We start from the raw sequence: 17,863 nt of genomic DNA, 5'->3' as shown, positions 1-17,863 counted from the left end.
GAAGGAGGGAGAGGAGATGCAGGTTAATGAAAGAGAGAAAAAGAGAGGGAGCGATCACGTGCTTTTTTCTATTGAACAAAATCCAAACACCTTCAGCTCTGAACGCTACAGAGGCGCCACAGTGTCACTAAATGATCCAAATATTATTCACAAAATATCATCTCACGTGAACGAGACGGACTGGAACTTAGGGAAACAAATGCAAATAGACAAAACACAAACAAAGTTCACGCACATGCACAGACAACAACGCATCTGTGCTACTTGCAGCATGTTTCTGTATTAAGTCGTGTTCATTGACCTCTCAGGGCCACCGTAGATTTCATTTTTACTTTCCAGGGGACACAATAAGGTGATGAACCCGGCTGGGACGCATCACTTCTAAGGGTCCCCTGGAAACACCGGCGTCGGTGCTACTTGCAGCACATTCATGATTTTTGCATGTTTCCTTAAATCAGTTGTTCCCAACTTTCTCCAACTCATGGTCGACGTGGAAATCTCCTAAATGTTGGCGGCTCACCTCTGACCTCATAACGCTACGGAGGCCAAATCATTACTCTCTCATTTCACTCTATCGTTTCTCAGAGCACTTTCTATTTTAATGATAGCGATCAAACATCCAGGACTGAACGGAAAGTGGGCCAAGTTCCACTTTTAGATCGCGATCAGACTCATACAGCAAACAAATAAACGCTGTGTTCCAGCAGTAAAGTAGTCCGGTCTCTTGGCTTGTCACAGTCAAAGCCCGAATGCGAGGGATTATTTTGTTTGAGAACATTTACAAACATTATTCATATAAATATCTACGTTTTTTATATAATTACATCTTTTAACCAAAATGATAGAGTTTTTAAATGACTTGTCGGCCCACTTGCAACACCTTTGCTGCCGTTGTCGTCTGTGCTACTTGCAGCATGTTTCTGTATTTAGTTGTGTTGTGTGTATTTGCAGCTCATGTGTTGTCAAATTGATGAATCTGCTTATGTTTATTTGCTTTTGTTTCTCATCTTGTGCAGCGGAGATCCACATCTTAAAGCTTTTGCACAACACAACAGCTTTTGCGCACAATATATAAATGTATATATAATGATATTAACTTGTGCAAAACCCCTTAATATCTTGTTCCTACAAGATAAATATGGGAGCAATGTCAAACGGTCTGTGCACAACATCCTGCATCTGAGACAAATTTAACCAGCGAGCTGAACACTGAACTGCTCATCCAGAGTTTACACAGAGGGTTCACACTGACTCATGCAAACACACATGCATTACACCACACACGCACACGCACACGCACACACACACACACACACACACACACACACAAGAACAAACATACAAGTGCAACAAACACCAAACGCTTGTGTAAGTGAAGAGGAGAGAGGAGCTAACAGAGCTGCAGCGATAACGTCAGTCTGGTCTGAGTCACTGCAGATTCAGCGTCTCGTCGTCTCTCCGGGAGATGAAATAGTGCAGACACCAATACTCTAAAGAGCTCTGCTTTGGCACAGGGATATTGTTCTGGGTGAAAAATGTCTGCAGCAGAGTGATGCAGAGCGCCGGCTGTGCCAAACCGAAGCAACACTGCTCCGTCAAACCGGCCAGTTAGAGAGAAGCTACCGCCGGAAGTGAGAGGATTCAACCTTCAAAATAAAAGTCACATTTGTTCTCCTTCGGTCAACGGTTAAAACCACAAATGAATGTATGTTCTATTTTGTCCTGGTCTCTGTTTTTGTTTTTGTTTTTTATTCTAAATGATGTTAATTTGATGGCTCCAGCCAGTCTGTCCTCTGACCTCTGACCTCTCTCATCCTCACAGAGCTGCTGCTCACTGGACGCCTCTCTGAGTAAAAACTCACGTGAGGTCACAGTTCTTCCTCTCTGACGTTTGGTGTGAACATTAACTGAAGCTCCTGACCTGGACCTGCAGGATCTACAGACTGCACTGCTGCCACGCGATTGGCTGATTGGCTGAATAAGCAGGTGTACAGGTGTAATAAACAGTGTTCATAGTGTACTTGCCAGTTTGGCTTATTTGTTATTATTCTACGTGATTTGACACTATTTCTTTTTTTAATAATGTCTCCAATGATGGCTGTTTTTATTTTTTATTTTTTTGTCTGTTTTCGTATTTTTTTGATGGTGTACAGCTCCTGGTCAGCTGTTTGCTGATTTTAAACATGCTCTGTAAACAAATTAGATTTTTGTGTATTTGCTTTATACGGCAGCTCTTATTCTAGCTACTGGATTCACACAATAATCAATCATCAGATTACTTGACAATCATAAGGCGATTGAATAAAGTACAGACGGAGGTTATTTATTCATCTCTGAAATAAAAGTGAAGGACAGGAAATGACATGGACGTTTGCGCTTACGCCTTTAAGGCCAAAAACAACACCTTGAAAATATTAAAGTGAACGCTACATAAAGTTAAACCATCCTGAACCTCCCGAACGTACTGCCTCTGCTTTTCGATCGAAATATTTATGACATAAATAAAAGTAGTTGCGAAAAGGACGGAGGAAGAGAAGCCAAGGACGTAAAGAGGCAACGACACAAAAGGAGAGAGAGGGAGGATAGGAGAGGAAAGAGGAGAGGAGGAGAGGAGAGGAAAGAGGAGAGGAGGAGAGGAGAGGAGAGGAGGAGAGAGGAGAGGAGGAAAGGAGAGGAGGAGAGGAGAGGAGGAGAGGAGAGAGGAGAGGAAAGAGGAGAGGAGGAGAGGAGGAGAGGAGGAGAGAGGAGAGGAGGAAAGGAGAGGAGGAGAGGAGAGGAGAGGAAAGGAGAGAGGAGGAGAGGAAAGGAGAGAGAGAGGAGGAGAGGAGAGGAAAGGAGAGGAGGAGAGGAAAGGAGAGAGGAGAGAGGAGAGAGAGGAGGAGAGGAGAGAGGAGAGGAGAGGAGAGGAGAGAGGAGAGGAGGAGAGAGAGGAGGAGAGGAGAGGAGAGAAGGAGAGGAGAGGAGGAGAGGAGAGGAGGAGAGGAGGAGAGGAGAGGAAAGGAGAGGAGGAGAGGAAAGGAGAGGAGGAGAGAGGAGGAGAGAGAGAGGAGGAGAGGAGAGAAGGAGAGGAGAGGAGGGAGGAGAGGAGAAGGAAGAGATTCCTTCTCTTCTCTTCTCTTCTTCTCTCTTCTCTTTCTCTCTTCTCTTCTCTTCTTCTCCTCTTCTTCTCTTCTCTTCTTCCTCTCTTCCTTCTCTTCTCTCCTTCTCTTCTCTTCTTCTCCTCTTCTTCTTCTCTCTTCCTTCTCTCCTCTCTTCTCTCTTCTCTCTTCTCTTTCTTCTCTCTCTTCTTCTCTCTTCTCTCTTCTCTCTTCTCTTCTTCTCTCCTCTCTTCTCTCTCTCTTCCCTTCTCTTCTTCTCTCTTCCTTCTCTTCTCTTCTTCTCTTCTTCTTCTTCTCTTCTCTCTTCTCTCTTCTCTTCTTCTCTCTTCTCTTCTCTCTCTTCTCTCTTCTCTCTTCTCTCTTCTCTTCTTCTCTCTTCTCTCTTCTTTCTTCTTTCTTCTCTCTTCTCTCTTCTCTTTCTCTCTTCTCTTCTTCTCTCTCTTCCCTTCTCTTCTCTTCTTCTCTCTTCTCTCTTCTCTTCTTCTCTTCTTCCTCTCTTCTCTCTTCTCTTCTTCTCTCTTCTTCTTCTTCTTCTTCTTCTCTTCTTCCTCTCTTCCCTTCTCTTCTTCTCTCTTCTTCTCTTCTCTTCTTCTCTTTCTTCTCTTCTCTTCTCTTCTCTTCTTCTCTCTTCTCTCTTCCTCTCTTCCTTCTCTTCTTCTCTCTTCTCCTCTTCTTTCTTCTCTCTTCTCTTCTCTCTTCTCTCTTCTCTTTCTTCTCTTCTCTTCTCTTCTCTCTCCTTCTCTTCTTCTCTTCTTCTCTCTTCTCTTTCTCTCTTCCTCTCTTCTCTCTTCTTCCTTCTCTTCTCTTCTCTCTCTCTCTTCTCTCGTCCTCTCTTCGCACCCCAATCCCACCTCCAACAATAATCTGCTCCACTATTCATGCATCCTCTCTGCCTCCCGCCCCCCCCCCCCTATTTCAGAGACCCCAACAAACACCAACCTCAGCCCCCTTCTCACCCTCCCCCATCCCCTTGCAGATGATGATTAAACATGCATGCAGTATGGCATAGGGTAAAGAACAATACAAAAAAACAATACAATAAAAACAACAACAACCCTTCACCACAAAGGAAATGACCCTCAGACCCAAAACAGAGTGATAATTAATATCTCTCCACAAAATCCTCCCCTTAAGAGACGGGAAAAAAAAAGATACCATCCTCCTCTAAAGAAAAAATAAAACCCTCCCTCCCACCCACCCTCCCACCCCCCTTCCGTCCCGTTAAAAGAAAACAAAACCAAAAAAACCCCCCCAACAATAAAACACACATTAAAAAATCTCCATCCAACTGGCACCTCCTCACCCTGATCCATCGCCCAAAGCATTAGATAAGCAGAGGGCATGAGGAGGGGAAAAAAGTCTAACTGATTCTCCATATAATCCAAACACACTCTCACACACACACACACACACACACACACACACACACACACACACACACAGGCACAGATCGAGGAGGGGGGGGGGGGATTAGGAGTGAAAGCATGAGGGAAGTGGGATGGAGATGCAGGTGTGTGATAATGGGTTTGTTAATCTCAACAGCAGGCGGGATTAGAGGGAATCACTGCGGAGTTCACTGATGGACAGGAAGTGAACACAACACAACACTGTGGTGCAGCAGGACGAGAGGGTAAACAAACATCCAGAGGCCCCACAGTGTGTGTGTGTGTGTGTGTGTGTGTGTGTGTGTGTGTGTGTGTGTGTGTGTGTGTGTGTGTGTTTATATTATATTTTAAAAAGCACGTCTGACATGGAAACGACTGCACACACACAGTTTGTGTCCTAATTCCCTGCAGGGCAGAGAAACCCTAACCCGTGACAACTGAACAGTAATACCCCCCCCACCCCCCCCACCCCCCCCCCCCCGACGGAGATGAGGCTGCTTACCTTGGCAAACGTTTGAGAAGCATTAGAGGATGGGGAGGAGGGGAAAAAAAAAAAAGATTTGTGAAGAGAGATTAAAACGAGCTGAGGGATGGAGGGAGTGTGTGATGCTGTGACTCTGTGAGATTTCTGTTTTTAATCACGTCTGCCACGAGTTCAGAGAGGAGAGCGAGAGAGAGAGACGAGAGAGAGAGAGAGAGAGAGAGAGAGAGAGAGAGAGGGAGAGAGAGAGAGAGAGAGAGAGGGAGGAGCAGAGGGGAGAGGTTCAGGTGAGGAGTTTACCTTGTTCCACGATGCCAGCGGTGGTTCCTGCCACGGCGCTGACGGAGGCGGGGGCTGTAGTCTGCCGACCCACTGAAACACACAGAGGACGGAGCACTTTTTGTTTAAAGGATGAAACAAAACTACAAACTAGTTCCGTGTGGTGGATGTTATAGGAAGGTCACACTGGGCTTTAAGTGTGCGAGCGGCGCCAGCATCGACCTCCAACACTGAAGAACCAGAAGCTGCAGTTCCTCTAACGGCCACTAGAGTCTGGCTCCATCAGTGAGTCAGTCCATAGACTCCCGTGTTAAACTGTTCAACTTTACAGCAGAAATCAACATGTTTACAATCTGGTACCAACTGTTTATAAACAAACAACTGTTTCTATAACTCACCTGTACTTTTTATTAAGGACTAAAGTTATGGAGAATTGAGGGCGTGGCCTCTTTGAGTGACAGGTGGGTGAGCGGATGTCACAGCTCCACACCTGCCCCACCTCTTTGACCACTTTCAGATCAGCCGGGAGTTAGGAGGCGGAGTCAGACACTTTTACTTCTGGTTATTTATTCTATCTTTATTTTACTTTTATTTATTTATTATTCACTTCCAAACATCCTTTAGCATTTTATTATTTCATCTTCAATATTCTGTCTTCATTTTTATTAGATTTTTAATATCCTTCCTCTTATTTCTTACTCACTTTAATAAATCTCCTGTTTTAGCATTTTATTATTTTATCTTTGTCTTTGCTCTCCAGTCTTCAGTGTATCCTCCGTTCCTGTTATTGTCTTATTTCTACTGTTTTTATTTATTACTTTTATTGTTGTGTGTGTGTGTGTGTGTGTGTGAGGAGGTTGTTTTTTTATTTCTTTTATTCTGTAAAGTCCTTTTTGCTGCATCATTTGTATGAAGAGTAAATAAATAAAGTCTGATTGATTGATCGATTGATTGATTGACTGAGGATCACCCTGACTGAACTGACGGCCCTGTGGGAGGACGGGGGCTCGGAGAGGAGGGTCACCCAGCACCAGGACCTGGTCCAGGTCCGGTGCAGCCTCTGTGGAAGACGCTCACAGGTCTGGGAACAGCAGGAAGAGGAAGACAGCTGTTTGCAGGTCGGGGGAGGCGGCAGAAAGAGCCAGCTGTTGGCTCTGGAAGATGGACAGTGAGTGAACATCACTGCCGACCCACCGACTACAGGACGTCCAGGTTCAGGGTCGAAGCGTTGGAGGGAAACCTGAACGCCACCCGACGACATCGTGCCTGAAGGGTACGGGTCAGATCTAGAACTGGGTTCTGTTTATTTTGAGTTTGCATGTTTTATGACTGACCAGGTGTTAGTCTGTTTCCGTGGCTCGGTCTATCACCAGTAACAGACTCGAACATGTCACGGTGTCTGAGACCGAGGCTGCGGAGGCACCAAACACCACATGAGATATCTCTGCTGTGTTTCCTGCTTTCTCTCACACTGCCGCCCATCAACCGGCTGTGTGTGTGTGTGTGTGTGTGTGTGTGTGTGTGTGTGTGTGTGTGAAGAGATGGCAGAAGACAGATGGGATGTCATCCTGTCCTCCCCTCCTCTCTGCGGCTCAGGGTGCTGACATGTTCCCTCTCTCTCTCTCTCTCTCTCTCGTCTTCTCAACAGGCAGAACTCACCAGAGAAGTTCCTGGAGACGAGCATGGTGGTCAAAATGGCGCCCTGCGGAGGGAGAGGAGAAGACACCGCGTTCAACCTTTAACGTTAACCTGATGGCAGTGTGACGCGTCAGTCTAAATTAAACGGCATCACAGAGCAGAGAGACTGGAGGAAATAGAAATGGAGAAAATAAAATCACTTTATTTCAGCGGGAAACGCTGAGAAACAGACGATGTCTTCTCAGATCAGATCAGTCTGTAATAATTATTTCTCCCCTCGTGGTGTAACCGGTGCAACACCCACATTAACAACCAGACCACCACACGGATATCTAGTTTTACAGACAGGAATTAAACGTCCCGTCACTCAGAGCGTGTGCAGTGTCAGATAATTGAAAACAGGCAGCAGATTTCGCTCCTGAACGACATTAAATGGTGAAATTGATGTGAAAATTTATCGGTGGATTCACTCCCGACCCGGGTCGGGGGAGAACTAGTTACACGTAACTGGATTATAGAATTAAATTACCAAATAAATGGAAGTTACTGAGAAAAATAGAATGAAACCAGCATCGTTACATAATCCACAACTGAAAAGAAGAGAGGGTCTGAGCTGAATATAAATCATATGGATGGATTCATGTGAATAAATCAAGCAGATCAGAGGAAGATGCTGATCCTGTATCAGAGGCATAAAGACACTTTATCTCCGCCCCTTCACGCTCTTTCACACCTTGAGTTTCCTCCTGGCGTTGAACTTCTTCAGGCACTCGACCGTCTCCTGTCTGTGCATCATGGAGGCCACTGTGGAGCGTTGCTGCAGGGAGAGAGAGAGAGAGAGAGAGAGAGAGAGAGACGCTGAAAATAAAACCTGAGAGCAGCAGCTCTGACAGTGACGGGTTTATGTGGGCAGCAGCTGTCGGAGAGACGCTCGGCGCCGCGACACGCTGCTTCCCAGGATCTTTAGGGTGATGACATTTCTGGCAAAAAAGGACAGATCCAGGTTGTGTTCATAGTGTCCTGACAAACATCAGCCCTCCACACTCTCACTCTGCTTCATAATAACATATATATGATGCGACATGTGAAGCGGAGAGCGGTCGACCTTTTACTGAAGCTAAAGCAGCAACACCGTCGATTCTGATGAGGAGAAATGAATTAATGAAGCAGAGAACTAAAGTGTTTTCTGTCGGGGCGCCAGTGTTTTCACATGAGACTCTGAGAACTGCAAACTCACTTCTATCATGAAGGTTTTACTGATTGATTATTATTAGTTTGTGTATTTCTATCTTTTATATCTGCCTTGTGAAGCACTTAGTAACGGCTCGTCTTGAAAAGCTCTAAATCATTAAACTCTATCATTAATCTAATCATTAAAAGTAAATGTAGGAGTCATAATTAATAAAAACTATATTAAATCATGGATTATATTTTCACTGATGGATTCCTGTGAGTCACAGTTCGTATTGTAACAGTGCGTCTTGTTTTATGAGCTGATCATATGTTTTGTATTAAATGTGTAAAGCACCTAAAGGTGTAAAAAGGATGCTGTATATGTACCTTTATTATATTTAATCTTTACATAATATTCATAATATATACATGTTGAGTATGTAACAGTGTTGTGAGCATCATGTTCAGCAGCGCAGACAGACAGTGCTAAGAAGCTATTAATATGTACACGCACTCGCTTTGAGGAAACACGTAGAAATTTAAGACCCTTCAAAGAAACGACGTCTGCAGATAATAACACGTCAGAAACAGAAGAGCCGTTATAATATCCTGCAGCCTGAGATGATGTCACCTGACTAACAATCCAAGACCAATAGACTTCAGCTTACAACAGTAAATCTTAAGCTGCAAGAGGTGGAAGCTCGTCACATGTTAATATATATCTCTATATATATATATAGAGATATATATTAACCTTTTTATGCCTTTAAGTGACAGGACAGTGAAGCCAAGAGCTGCTGCCCGGGGACTTGCTACCTGGAAACAGGCTCCTGGATGTTGGATAAAGTTTGAAGCTACAAGAATGAAGTTATTATTCATTATAAATGTCAGTAAAAAGTTTTTTCCAATCAACCTTCAGATAAAGTCAAACGTCTTCACTGCAGGAATCAGAGAGTCTGATATCCTGGTGCTTTAGCTGCTGATGAGCAGGCAGATGATTCGATCCCTGAGATAAGTTTCTCCTCTGTGGGACGAATCGTTCAAGATGAACTGACCCAGAATCAGCAGATATCAGAGGTCGCATGTTTGGAAACAGATGGGGCTGATATCTCTGCAGCTCTGGACAGATGTTCACAACCTTGCTTTTGGGGGATTTCCTGGGTGTATGTACTTACACAGACCCATGGGTGCTTCAGCGCCTCCTGGGCAGTGATCCTCTTGGCCGGGTTGATCGTCAGCATCTGGTTGATCAGATTTTTAGCCTCCGGAGTCACGGTGTCCCACTCTGGGGAGGGAAACTAAAGCACACACACACCCATGTACGTCCAGGTTTATATCAAATCTAATGTCTGATTTAAAGTGAGAAGGATGGGGGGGGGGGGGGGGGGGGGGGGGGCCTCACGTCATACGCTCCAGCTTTGATCTGCTGGTAGAGTTTGTGCTGGTCCTCGTCCCAGAACGGAGGGTACCCAACCAGAAGGATGTACAGGATCACACCTACACACAAAAACACACAACCTCTGTGTGAGTGACGAGAAGGAGAGCGAGGAGGCGGCGGAGGAGAGGAATAAAACACACAGAGAGCTCACCACATGCCCAGATGTCTACAGGTTTACCGTACGCCTCCTTCCTCAGCACCTCTGGGGACAAGTAGCCGGGAGTCCCTGCAAAGCCTGCACACACACACACACACACACACACACACACACACACACACACACACACACACACACACACACACACACACACACACACACACACACACACACAGTTCAGGGTCCAGTTCCTTGTAAATAAGTGTGTTTTTGTCACGGCGCTCTGCAGCTGAGGAGCTGGACACTCCGTGGTCACGGCTCTGTCCTCAGATCTGTCAGAGCGGCTCGAGTCTCTGACTTTAAATATTTTGACAGATGAACCAGAAATCAGACTTTCACTCTGTGACATCACTCTGATGTCGAGGAGACCAGCTGAGAGGTGAGTCCTCTCATCCAGCTGCTTCATGTCAGTAACAGCTGTCACAGTTAAACTCACATCACAGTCCTGAACGGAGACCACCGGTATCTGGAGCTGATGAGATTATACATATATATTTATATATAATTCAGGAAGGACAATGAAACATGAATCTGAAGGACATAAGTACAAAAGGCAAAGAAAAAAAAAGGGACAATGTTAGAAGATAAATTCCAATAAATATATAAAATAAAAAAGCACAAGAGACAAAAATACAAAGTTGAGTCAGAGGTGATGCAGCTCTCACGCTGGAGGCTGCGAGAGCTACAGCGCTCCAATAACAACTTTAATGAAGCAGGATTTTATGACGTGTGATGATGTAGTTTTACATCGTGGTGTTGATTAAAGGTCTGAGTGTTTCTTCTCTGACAAACAAGAGAGAGAAATATAAAATATAAAATGCAGGTTTTGACAGGAGCGTGACTCGCTGGTGTAACATGTTGTATCGTCTCCATCAGCGACGGAACAAAATGATCATGACTCACGTCTGAAATACAAGAAATAAAAAGACTAAAAGATGAAAAAGAGCTCAGTTTATGTCTGAGTGTTTCCTGTGTGAGGAAAACTTTTAAAGGATGTGGAGTTACTTCAGACACAGACTCAGAGTCACTGAGTCCATTATGAAAATGTAGTTTAATGTACAGTCAGAGCTTTTAGCTCGCTGCGCTGCTTCTGTAATGGATCTTCATTCTGGCTGCGAGTCAAAGGAAGTGTATAGAAGCACATTTACTGCAATCAGGTTCAATCAGGTCCAGTTTCCCGAAAATCCAGCAGCGATGACTTTTAGTTTTGTTTTCTCTTCCTTGTGTTTCCCTGTGTGTGTGTGTGTGTGTGTGTGTGTGTGTGTGTCTCCTGGCTCATCTCCACACCTGCTGCTAATCACCTCATCAAGAAAACAACAAAAAGCTGGAAATCATAATGTGTGGTTTGTTATGGAGAGAGCAACGAGGAGGGAAAGAGTTTTTAGAGACCGCAGAGATTTTTTTTATTCTTTTTCCTGTTTCACTCTTCGCTGAATTTTCAAAGTAAAACGTCCTTGTAATGGTTGAATTCTTCCAAAAGAGAAACATTTTCTGCTGAGGGTAAACGGAGCTGAGCGGTTCGATGCGGTTCCTTGGTCGGCCATATTGAAAAATGTCTTAATTTACCCAGAATTCATTGTACCACAATCTGGCTTAAGATAGTCAAGAACTAAACTGCTTTGCGCAAACAGATGAATTTAGGAGTTTACCCCCCCCCCCCCCATTCAAGCCACATCAACAGCCAGACTCCTCTTCTTCTACATTAAACCACTTTAAACATTAACTAAACCAAGAACCATCACAAAAGCACCTGAGCACACAGACGTCACTCAGTTTAATACGTCTAATTAGACCTCAGCTGAGACAAAAGAGTTTAACACTAGAATAAAATAAAAAACCAGATGTGGAAACTGAAAAAAGATCAAGACAAGTCCTCAGTCAGATGAGATTAGAGGAAGAGGAGGTAAAAACGTCTTCTCGTTTGCCAGACACGAGGACACGCCGGCAGAAAGGATGAAAAGACAGTATGGATGAACGGTCCTGTGGAAGCTTATTCTCCATCAGAGGCTTTGCAGCCGTCAGTGTGTCGGCTCTGCTGCACATCACAGCTGACAGGCAACACAACCCTCCATGATGAAGAGGAGGAGGAGGAGGAGGAGGAGGATGGAGACAGACTGGCAGATGTTACTGTAGATTTACTTTAAAATAACATAAAGGATTTCTTTAGATTCTCTTGGGGGTGGGTGGGGGGGGGGGCTGTTAAACTGTGATTAATTAAAAAGGAACCTTTAATTACAGCTTTTAGAAAAACAAAAAAAAGTTAGAGGATGAATGACACAAGTTTTAAAATGTTTTTTCCTTTGAGGGAAAAATGGTTGGCTGAGATTCTGGAGGTTTGGATCAGAGTCAGATGATATCGTTACTGTGCTGCACTCTCTGTAGATCTGTCCAACGCTTCTGATTCACCTCATCACAATAAGTCTGAAATATATATAAACACACACATCCTCAGTGTTTTGACCTTTCACTCTGTGAAAACTGTAATTATCGAAAAGAGGAGCCACCTAACCTCCATGTCATCCAGACTGATCTGTCTGTACTGGTGTAATATTTAAAGCTCCTCCAGTGTAAAGGTCTGTGTCCATGTGTAGTGTGATTATAGATCAGCTCTAGCTTCTATATTAATACTGTGAAAGTATCAAAGCCACAGAGAAATGCACACAGCCTGTATTCAGAAACTGAGCCTTAAAACCAGCCGTCAGGACTTCTGGAACTTTGTGATGTCACAACAAAGCAGTCACCAAGCCCCGCCCACCTGGACCCACCATCCAAACCTTGCAGGATTTGGTTTCTCTGAGTGTTTTTACCTGAAATCTGATTTATTTTTATTGGATCACTCAGAAAACAGTCAGCCAATCAGAAGAGAGGCTCAGAGCCTCCTCTCTTCTGATTGGCTCACCGACCTATTGTTACTAGAGCTAATATTAGCCAAGTTAGCTAGCTGACCTGACAACCAGTTTCTATGGTAAACCTGCAGACTGTATTTTCACAGGCTTAGGGGTTTAGCGATCACTTGAGAATATATAAAGCTCAGCTACCTAACTAACTAACTAACTAACTAACTAACTAACTAGCTAACTAACTAGCATGGGTGCACGGTGTGAATGTGTGTGTTGTGTGTGTAACATACCAAACCAGGCCTGCTGGTCTCCTTGAACCTCAATAGCCAGTCCGAAGTCGGCCAGCTTCACGGCTGCGTTCTTACACTTGCTGGCCAGCAGCAGGTTCTCCGGCTGCACAGCAACACAAACACCAAACACACGTCAACACGTCTCCACCTCCTGAACCTGTAATGATTTCAACTTCCTGCCTGTGCCAGAGTAAAGCAACAAGCCTAAAGAGGCTGGTTTTATTTTGTAGGAGTTTGTGGGAACAGTTTGTGTTTATGCAGGAGCAGGTTTAAAACTGATGAATGAGAGGCCACAGGTTTAAAGGCTAATTTTTAAGAGGAGTAAAACTGTGGTAAAGTTCTGGGCAGTAATTAACTGAACATTATTAATGGTGGCTTGTGTCACCCCTGAACACCCCTCTGGCTCCGCCCCTGAACACCCCTCTGGCTCCGCCCCTGCATTCAGGAGAAAACCTTACGCTCCCTGACTCATGGTTTTATACTCATGGTTTTGAGTTTACAAGAAAAACAGAAAGTGTGAAAAATCACTGAGATACAACCAGTTAAACCCAGATCAGAAGACTAAGAATAGCAACACACACACACACACTCATACATATTCTAATACACACATGCTCAGAGGCTGACACAAACAGATGGGACTTAAAATATGTGTATAAGCCTTTTTCTTGCCATTTGTTTACTTGAGGAAAACCAAACACACAGCTTGTCATTTTGCAACGGTGGAGTGTTTCCTGCTCAGACGCTGATGATGTAACAGCGGTCTGACAAACATCTACAGACCACAGCACATACACCAACAACAGCGCCGCGCTGTAAAGTGATTGATTTGTGCCTTTAGCCGTTAATGGCTCCGGCACAGTGACATGAAAACAGCTGCGTGTGGTGATTCCAGCTGCAGGATTGAGAGTCATCATGTCACCCTCTGCTGGATGAGATAAAAACTCAGAGGGAGGAGACTTGACTAATGAGCAGCAGCTGGAACAGACCTGATAGATTCACTGCCTGTTGAACCCCAGTGAAGGTCTGCTACGTCCTGCCAGACGAGACTCTGGGTTTAAAGGAATATTTGTCAATGTGGGAAATATGCTTTTTTGCTTTGCAGCGAGGAGTCAGGTGAGAAGATCAATATCGATCTCACATCTGAATTCTTAATGCAGAAGCTAGAGTTAGCAGGTAATTAGCTTAGCTTTGCACAGAGACTTTGAATGGAGGCGTTGGTCTGTCGGTCGACCACTTTTTATTTTATTTTAAAATTTATTCCACTTGATACAAATTTTTCCTCGTAATTTGCCCCCAACAGCAATATACAGATTATTAATTAAATTAATTCAATAAAATCATGGGTTTATTAATGTGGCTTTCACTTCACTTTTCTGTACCGTAGGCTATTGATCATCATTATTAATAAGTTGTTTAATGATGGAACTAATTATCATGTTTGTTATCGTTTAATCTGTTGATTCATTTCTTAACTAATTACTTAATCAGTCATCTATAAAAAGTCAGAAAAACATTGAAACTTTCTTTTAAAGTTTCCAAATCTGAGGTGACGTTTTCAAATGTCTTGAATAGAAATAAGAAATTACAATCAATTATCAGAAGAGTTGTCAATCAATTCTCTCTTGACTAATAGTTGCAACTTTAATCTTATTTATTTTGTCTATTCAAAAAAGTTGTAAACTTTTAAAACTTATATGGAACTAGATTTTTAGGCGACAACTAATTTCATTATTGATTAATCGTTTGGTCTGTAAAATATCAGAAAACAGTGAAAATGTCCTTAAAATTCACTTTACCATCAGCTACGATAAAGAAAAGCAGCAAATCCTTCAGAGAATTGTCTGTTTTTTGTGCTTAAAAAATGACTCCGACATATAATAGATAATAAAGAATTGACGCCAATTAGTTTTCAGTCGATCAACGAATCGCTTCAGGCCAAAAAAATAAAAAGTAAATTGCAGAATGAACTGAGGTTTTGTCAGGAACAGGTGTTCCTCCTTGTTACTGTGCTCAGGTTGTTTCAGTCACAGTCACCAGGACACAGACTTTTATTCACTTCTACTCTGCTCAGGATCTTCTGTGAAGCACCTTGTAACTCTGCACTATAAAAATTAAGTTATTATCATTATTATTATTATCATCATCATAAAGTTATTATTATTTGGTTGAGTTTTCTGCAGCTGCACCGTGCTGCCTTCAGGGCCTCCGTACAAAGAGGAGGAAGTGGGAAGATTTATATTTAATTTGGGAATAAAATAATTAACATCAGGTACTATATATTCAATTTGAGCCCTTTTTTTAATGTTGTTTCTTTAATAAAAACCCATGTTCGCACAATAACTTATAACACTGAACATGACATTTTCCGCAGCACATTGAGGGTCAGATATCGATCCTCTAGATATTAGGCGTCACTCTAGTCCTCGCCTTCAGGGCACCAGATACTGGCCTGTAAGTTTTGGCCTCCTTTCATGAACATGTAATGAGAAAACAACATCTCATTTTTTGTCTTTTTTTTTCTGTAGTAACTTAATAAACCGCCTCCAGGGAAATCATCACACCGCAGCCTCAGACCTTTCCCATCTGGCCTCCTCTGTGCGGGAAACCTTTAATACACTCCTGTAGGGTAAAGTAATTGTAGAGTTCCCACCAAAGTGTCTCAGTGCAATAATATGAGATGATCTGAGGCCGGTATGGAGAAGGAACATATATTATACATAATATAAACTTTTGCACCGATAAAATAAGAATCACAGAGTTGCTTTGCATCTTAGAAATTCATCACAAATATGTCCTTACAGAAAAATACTGTTTAGTCTTTATTAACAGTTTATAAACTGTTAATAAATGTTTATAACCGCTGTATAAAAAGTAAATTAATACCTGAATAATATATAATGACGACAACTACTTTCACTGCCTTTCCTGGTTGGAAATTGAAAGTACGCTGCACCTGTAACCACACCCACCAGTGATGTCACCGTGTACCGACACACCTTCGAGTACACTTCCACATCACTGCAGCGAGGTTATCAGTTGCTCTTTCAATTAAATATTATTGGAAAACATCACTCTATCTAAATGCATGCAGAAACAGTCCAATGTGCACAAAAAGACACGCACACACATACACACAGTTCATGCATGTGTGGATAGATCAGGCCCACGGACGTGCACACACATGCTGGCTGTAAATATACGTCACTGCACTTACCGGCCGTCAGAATCTAGTACAACAGTCAGACAGACAAAATACAAGTGTAAATCCCTCCCAACACACACACAGACACACACAACCACACAGACACACACACACCCCTGCAGGTGACTCACCTTGAGGTCTCTGTGTACCACCCCCATCTGATGGCAGTGGAGCACGGCCTCCAGGATCTGCTGGATGCAATGACTGCATGCAAACAGCAGGGGGAGCAGGTTAGTCTGAACACGTCCATGCAGAGGAAGCCACCTCTCAACATGGGCCACACACACACACACACACACACACACACACACACACACACACACACACTAATCTTACATCAGTTGTGAAGACACTCATTGACATAATGCATTCTCTAACTCTTACTCAAACCTTAAACATCACAAATAAAAGCCGAACCCTGAGCTCCACCTTGAGTCTGAGCTCCACCTTGAGTCTGAGCTCCACCCTAAACCAGGAGCTGGTTTCACAAAGTAAGAGTTTGACTGTGTGATTTAAGAAATAGTCAGACTTCAGAAAGACTGAGTCTAAATTCATCTGTTGTGCAAAGCAGTTTAGTTCTTAAGCCGGACTGTGGTACAATGAATTATGGGTAAATTAAACTTTTCCAAAAAAAAAAAAAATGGCCGCCTGAAGAACGCTCAGCTCTGTTTATCCTCAGCAGAAAACATTTGTCTTTTGGAAGAATTCAGTAGCTACAGAGACATTTTATTTGGGAAATTCAGCGAAGAGTGAAACAATAAAAAGAAAAATCGTATTTTGGTCTAAAACTCTTTCCCTTCTCGTTGCTCTCTCCGTGACAATGTTAGCAAACCAAAAATTATATGATCTATGTTTTCTTGTTTTTTGTTGTTGGGTGCTACTGGCCAGCGCAGGTGTCATTGATTACCATGTTACCATGGTAACATTGATCTTAGGCTTAATTTTTGCTCAAAGATCAGTCTAATGCAATTACTCATTTTAGGCCAAAAACATTAGACACCTAACTCCCAGGCTAACCCAGGCCTAAAACCAATGTTACCATGGTAACAATCAATGACACCTGCGCTGAGCAACAATAAAAACACAGGAAAACATGGCTCAACATTTGTGGTTTGCTAACATTTTTATGGAGAGAGCAACGAGGAGGGAAAGAGTTTTTTATCGTTTCACTCTTTGCTGAATTTCCAAAGTAAAGCGTCTTTGAAACTGTTGAATTCTTCCAAAAACCAAACGAAGCGGTTTGATGCGGTTCCTCGGGCGGCCATTTTTTATACCGAAAAAAGTCTGAATTTACCCAGAATTCATTGAACCACAGTCTGCCTTAACAAAAAACGTTTTATGCGACAGATGAATTTAGATTCAGTCGATCTGAAATCTATTTGTTATATCCAAGACACAGTCAAAGTCTGTCGTTGTGAAACCGGCTCCTGGTCTGAAAAACATTAGACTAAACAATGAGCCAAATTAAGAGTGGACCGACGCTACACACCAGTCTAAACTGGCCCCAGGTCTTAATCCTCAAACAGCCCTTTAAGGTGCGACGACCGGCCAACATGGTTTCAAAATAAAATGTGTCCACACACACACACACACACACACACACACACACACACACACACACACACACACACACACACACACACACACACGAAGAGTGAACCTGTCTGTGAACTATCGAGGGAGAAGGTGCACAGTTTTCTATTTTCAAGAAAAGGATGAGTCAGGCCGTGTAGGAGTGAGCTGCAGCTCCACGTGGGAGACTCTGTGTCTAACCTGCACATTTCCCTCTGTAATTTATTCAGCAACGCCTTGACGCCTTTGACGGGAAAAGATTTAGCAGGTTTCCAAGCATCTGAAGTAGATACTGCTCTACTGTTAC

At 43.2% G+C, this 17,863-nt stretch overlaps 1 protein-coding gene across 1 annotated transcript in view; it reads right to left on the bottom strand.

Moving 5' to 3' along the window:
• The window catches only part of LOC130186619 (calcium/calmodulin-dependent protein kinase type II subunit beta), a 46,455-nt gene that overhangs the window by 15,339 nt on the left and 13,253 nt on the right, over window positions 1-17,863 (bottom strand). The window contains exons 6-13 of the mRNA XM_056403834.1: window positions 16,116-16,188; window positions 12,780-12,882; window positions 9,644-9,727; window positions 9,457-9,551; window positions 9,230-9,352; window positions 7,615-7,698; window positions 6,903-6,945; window positions 5,265-5,336 (exon numbers count right to left, since the gene is read on the bottom strand). Coding sequence (XP_056259809.1) covers window positions 5,265-5,336; window positions 6,903-6,945; window positions 7,615-7,698; window positions 9,230-9,352; window positions 9,457-9,551; window positions 9,644-9,727; window positions 12,780-12,882; window positions 16,116-16,188 — 677 coding nt within the window. The remainder of the gene's footprint in view (window positions 1-5,264; window positions 5,337-6,902; window positions 6,946-7,614; window positions 7,699-9,229; window positions 9,353-9,456; window positions 9,552-9,643; window positions 9,728-12,779; window positions 12,883-16,115; window positions 16,189-17,863) is intronic.

This window comes from Seriola aureovittata, chromosome 18 (genome assembly GCF_021018895.1).
Source record: "Seriola aureovittata isolate HTS-2021-v1 ecotype China chromosome 18, ASM2101889v1, whole genome shotgun sequence".
In the NCBI taxonomy this organism is placed as follows: Eukaryota; Metazoa; Chordata; class Actinopteri; order Carangiformes; family Carangidae; genus Seriola; species Seriola aureovittata.
The sequence above is the reverse complement of the archived record's forward strand: the minus strand, read 5'-3'. Positions and strand labels throughout refer to the sequence as shown.